The sequence below is a fragment of the Aythya marila genome, assembly GCF_965140915.1.
Source record: "Aythya marila genome assembly, chromosome: 4".
Lineage (NCBI taxonomy): Eukaryota > Metazoa > Chordata > Aves > Anseriformes > Anatidae > Aythya > Aythya marila.
Genome location: NC_139045.1, coordinates 66376117 through 66381658, shown reverse-complemented (window position 1 = coordinate 66381658; position 5542 = coordinate 66376117). Strand labels below are relative to the sequence as shown.

Sequence of the window (5542 nt, the reverse complement as noted above, 5' to 3'; positions counted from 1 at the left end):
TTAGTTTGTTCTGTGCAAGCAGTAATCATTTTCAGTGTCGAGAGAGCTGTTGTACCCTGATGATGGATACAGATCCCTCTTAAGTATCCTATTGACGATGTTGATCAGAACTTTTTTATACTGTTGACGTAAAAGTGAGTAAACAAATGGATCTGACGCAGCCTTACTGTAGGTGAGGCACTTGCTTATAATTCCCCAGTAGTAGTTTATGGTAACAAAAGGAAGGAGCTCTATCAACCTGTTAAACATTAAAGAGAGATGGAAACACTTGAGTGTTATGTTCACACTGAGTCCAGTGCACAACTCTTGCTTCATGAAACATTAAAGTAACACTTATTTTCATACAGTACATGGTCCCTGCAGGAGAAGGGTCCTCCTTGAATTCAATAAAGATAAAGGGAACTGTTGTAACAAAGCCACTAGGAAACAATAATAATTACCTCTATAGAAAGAGGGAAAAAAATGTGTTTTCATTGTTAATGCTCCCATACATTAGAGAAAAGAAAGTACTGCAGTTTATTGCTACATTTTCTGAATATATAGAGTTGTGCTGGTAAGCGACAGTGGTCAAAGTGATCCATTACCCCTCTCCCTCAGCAAGCTTGAGGCAACATGGAGGATCTGGACTCACTCATCTCAGTTGCCTAAATGTAGCTGCCTAGTGACATTTGAAACAATTGGACATAACACCCGTGGGATCAGTTTGCTGCTTCTGGAAGCTGTGGGTCTCCCTTACATACTGTCATATCTGCCAGCCTATGTAGAGGTTTTAGGTAAGTAGCATGTGCTTCAGCATTGACTTACCTGTGGAAGTTTCTGTGTGTATTTGGCTGGCTGCTATTTTGGCCAAAGAAAACAAGGAGACAACACTTTTATCATCATTATATGGCCAGCCAGCTGTCTCCAGACCTATGTCTCCTGGCCTGTGCTTCATGGATGATTAGTGGTCTCAGCACCTCAATTGAGATTGGTCCATTAATCATGGGTGGAGAAACTGCAACTAGGTTAAACGTTTTTTCCACAGAAGTGAGAGAAAACCTTCAGACTATTCCAGCAAGTGTCTGGCATACGGTTTATCTAGATTGGACAAACTCTCCAGTAAGGTGAAAGGAACAGGGCAAGAAGTTTTCATTATCTTTACACCTTTTGTGAAACCTTTTGCAAGTGCAAGAATATGCTATTTTGTTATATTAATTCCAGAAGGAAAAAAAAAATCACCATGAGATAAAATATCCCTTTTCTGTACCCTAAAACATCACAGTTTGAAAATGTGAGCTCTGAAGCTTTCTCAAGGCTCAAAAAAACTTTTGGCCTCTTTCCAATGTGCAGAGCTCCCAACTTGCAGGGTGTTGAATTTTGAAGCTGTTCCAGTCCTCCAATCTCTCTGCATAGAAAAGCTGACTTACCAATGCTAGAACTGAACTTTGCAACAAGAAGTTGAGCTTTATAAGGAAAATTTCTCATTTGATTTAATAAAAATAAAATAATTCCCATGGCAAGTACATTTAAGAATCAGATGACTCCTGCTTGAAGCTGCTTGGAAAATTCCAGTGATTTCAAAACAGAGAGCACATGAAGGAAACATGAGGAATAAATGAATATTTCAGACACTGAATGTAAGAAATAAATAAATGCATAATAAAGTACATTTGCTACATGGTTTCTTAGTTTATCCATTCCTGCAAATCATCATAATACAGGAAACATACACTTGATATTTACATGACTGACATTTTTATAAACACACCAAATAAGCAGAGTAAGATATCTTTCAGTTATGAAGATAGATGTATTACTATGTGTCCACTTTAATGTATTATGGGTCCAAATGTAATTGCGTTGAAGCCAACAGGGAAAAAAAAAAAATCACTCAGATTTTAACAAGATAAAAGGCCTGGACAGAAGGGTTCAGCCTTATAAATATCCACCTGGATGCATCTTAGTATAATTTTCTTGATTTCAGTGATGTTACAGCAAAGATGAAATTCATCTGTTGGCTTTTAGTGAACAGATGAATATATTGCTAATGATCATAATCTCATTCACATTTATGAAATGAGGAGCAAACACTGAGCTCACAACACAACCTGAGTCACCAGGCCAAAGAGCAAGAAAAGAGAGGATGAAATCTCTCCCAGGGCCTCTGCAGAGATTACTTCAACACAACTGCACTGAAAATGGAATAAGAATGGAGAAGTGAAAAGACAGCAAATCCTCCAACTTTATTGCTTCTACCACCTTCTATTCAGTGTTGCCTAGACACTGTCTTGCCTTTGAGGCAAAGGGCCCCCAGGATGTCCTCCCCAAATGCTTCCTATTTTGCAGTCGCCGATCCCTCTTGGTCCTTGTGACTGAGGCAGAAGCTTTACCTTGCCATGCACATTTATATAAACCAATCCTCTGCCTTCTCCCTGTTGACACATGCAGTACCCATTTGTCACACATAGAAAATGTACCATCTCACTTTTGCAAAATGCAAGGTTTGAAGGTTTGAAGAAGGAAGACACTTTTATTTTAGAACTTTATAAGAAATTATTTTAGAAGTGTGTAAGAAATATCTCTACCCTAAAAAAAAAAAAAAAAAAAAAAAAAAAAAGCGATGCTGGAATTTGCTGAGCCTGGTAATATTCAAATAGAAAGAAGATGGCAAGATCCACTTTGTTCAATACAATTATATCCTGATTATGGCTAAAGTGAATAGAAAATGACTCAGAATGCACTGAACACTGATCAATTAACCTTTTAACTCTGTGCTATAATGTTAATATTTGTAATAATCCTTTTAACTGCAGAAAAAAATGCAGTTATCCAGGTAATCAGACAGGAATCCTGCTTAACATCTAAATGGGAACTGAAAGAAATGTCATCCTAAAGGTTAAAAAACATTGTCATGTTTGTGCTCTGGCCTCAATCTGTCCCACTACCCATGTAAGAAAAGGGTAATAATGATGGTTGTAAATGACCTATGTGTATATGACTGTGTAAGTTCATTGGGCTAAAGCTGGCCAGTTTTGATAAGCTGGTGTGGCTGCAGACCCTGGCAAACTTGGAAGCAAACAGGAAAGCCTTCACCAGGGTGGTTTTGTAAAGACTAGTACACCTTCCTGAGCAGAAGTCAGTTCTCTCCAAAGGCATTTGAAAGCATTGTTGAATGGTGACCATTAAAAAATAAATAAAAAAAAAAAATCACTTGTGAAAGTTTTAGCCCATTTTAATTTAGAGACAAAAGGCTGAAATGCTGCAATTCACTATAGTTATGTTGGCTTCTAGCTCACTGATTTAGTCAAGCTTTAAAAATGATAACCATATATTGTATAAGGACTATACAAGTACAGAATAAGAATGATATATAACTCTTTTAAAAGGTACAGGCCACCAGAGTGGATGCAAATGATTCTGAACGGTTAGAAGCATGGTTATACATTCTTAAAGTCTAATTATTGGTTTTGCTGGGAGCTAACGCTCACACCTCATCACAAGTCCATGCTGCACCATTAGCAATATATTCACAGACATTAACGTTTCCAGACACAAATCTTATCTGCCAAATTATCAGCCTGGATAAATTTAAATTATGTCACCTCAGCTTCCAACAGCAGCAAGCTTGGCCTTATGCTTTGAAAAAAAAAAAAAAGAGCTAATCAGAAAAAGCGGTCTGCTTTCCCCTCTGTTGCTTGGGTTGTGCTAATAAGGAGGGGTGGCGAGTGTTTTAAACTGCTTTCATCGCCCACTGGCGTGTAATTAATTCCTAGTACTTGTCCTAAAAGCCTCTTGCTCTTGGCAGAGACTCCCAGAGCTGGCAGCAAGAAGGAGAGGAGAGCCAGAACTCGCCGGGGCTCCCAGCGCAGAGGGCTGGGCGTGCGCGCGTGTACGCGCCTGTGTGTGCGCGCATGTGTGCGCGTGCATGTGAGAGCGTGCGAGTGTGTGCTCTCACTACCGGCCCCAAGTCTCCGTCGGGCTCTGCAAGCCCCAAATTAGTCGTAACCCTCCCCCCCATCCCGCGGCACCAGCATCCTCACATCAGAGGGCACACGGGTGTCTCGGGAAGTCGCCCAACCCACCCCAGCAGGCAGGAGATACTAACCTGGTGATAATGTAAGGACCAAAACAGATCACGAACGACCCTATAAAAATACTGATTTTCTTGGTAGCCCTCTGCCTCCTCCGTTTCTGCTCGTTGAGACAGCGCTGCTTCACACTGCAAAGGGAAAAAAAGTAAAAGAAGGTCGGTGGGTTAATGCAAGGGGCGAGGAGGGGAGATCTCCCTAGCCAGTGGAGAGAGGAAGGGACTCGTCCCCGGCCGGGAGCCGCTGTCCCGTGCAGGGCAGGGCAGGGCAGCCCCGGCCCCAGCCCCGGAGGAGGGCAGCCCGCGGGAGAGAGGAGCGCAGCCCTCACCCCAAAAGCAGCTCCCTGGTGCAGGGACCTCAGGCCACTATGAGCCCACCCGCAGGCTGGGACTAGCATTTTAAGGAAGCAGGCTGCAAAGACACAAAGCACCGACTTCTGGTACTGTAAGCAGCGCCTGGAGCTGGAGGCAGGAGGGTCTTACCGGGCTGCCGAGGTAGGCAGGAGAACACGAAGGGGTGCCGGGGAGGCAGAGCATCCCCTCCGCCCTGGGGTACCCACCACAAGAGCCCCGAGGCTGTGAATGCAAACGCGCCCCTTACCTGGGATGGATGTCCACCAGCAAAACCAGAGTCTGCATGGTAATAATGTCTATCCGCTTGCAATGGAACCGAGCAACTTTCAACACCTTTAAATAGGTGAAACACAAGATCACCAGCGACAGCATGAAGCTGGTGGAGTGAAAGACGATGGTGAACACCGTAAAGCGTCTCCGCTCCGTCTCTTCCTTCAGGTGCAAGGTGCAAGAGGCATAAACGCTGCTGTAATCTACCCACGAGTAAAACAAAGATACCAAGGGGAAGGTGAGGGAGTGAAGCCACGAGTAGCCCATCAGTATCACAGCGTCCTTATACCGCATCTTGCTGGTGTAGCTCAAGGGGAACACCACGGCAATCCATTTGTCGATGCTGAGCGCTGCCATGCTCAGCATCGTGTTGGAAGTGAGGAAAGTTTCCAGGAAACCCACCGCTTTGCAGACGCAGCCCCCGAGGGGCTGCTGGTTCCTCAGGATCCCCAGCAGGGTGAAAGGCATGTTCAGGACGGTGAGGAGCAGGTTGCAAAAGGATAAGTTCACCAGGAAAACCCCGGCGACCTGCTTGCGGATCTCCGTACTGTAGACGAAGCATAGCAGCACCAGGAGGTTGGAGAGCAGGGAGACGACCAGCACCAGCACGAGGAGCAACGCCAGCAGCACGCCTGCCAAGTCCATCTCTCAGCGGGTCGCCTGCAGCGGGCGAGGGCAGGAGGAAGGGGGCATCCGAGCCGGCACCGCAGCCTCGCAAGCCGCCGCCCGCAGCCGTCCGCGCATGGTGCCGGGGGAGAAATGGGGAGCTAGCGGGGACGGAGGAGAGGGGGAGAGCACCGGTGGGACCCTGCTAGCAAGGGGCCGGGGCACGGGGGCAGCGGCACCGGGGTC

General features: G+C 45.1%; 1 protein-coding gene across 1 annotated transcript; it reads right to left on the bottom strand.

The window, feature by feature from the left end:
* On the bottom strand, window positions 1-5335 carry GPR78 (G protein-coupled receptor 78; the record flags this gene model as incomplete). The annotated part of the gene is made up of 3 exons (XM_082758644.1): window positions 1-238; window positions 4085-4198; window positions 4668-5335. 3 exons carry the CDS (start codon window positions 5333-5335, stop codon window positions 1-3), a joined length of 1020 nt encoding a protein of 339 aa, XP_082614770.1.
* Window positions 5336-5542: the final 207 nt, after the last annotated feature.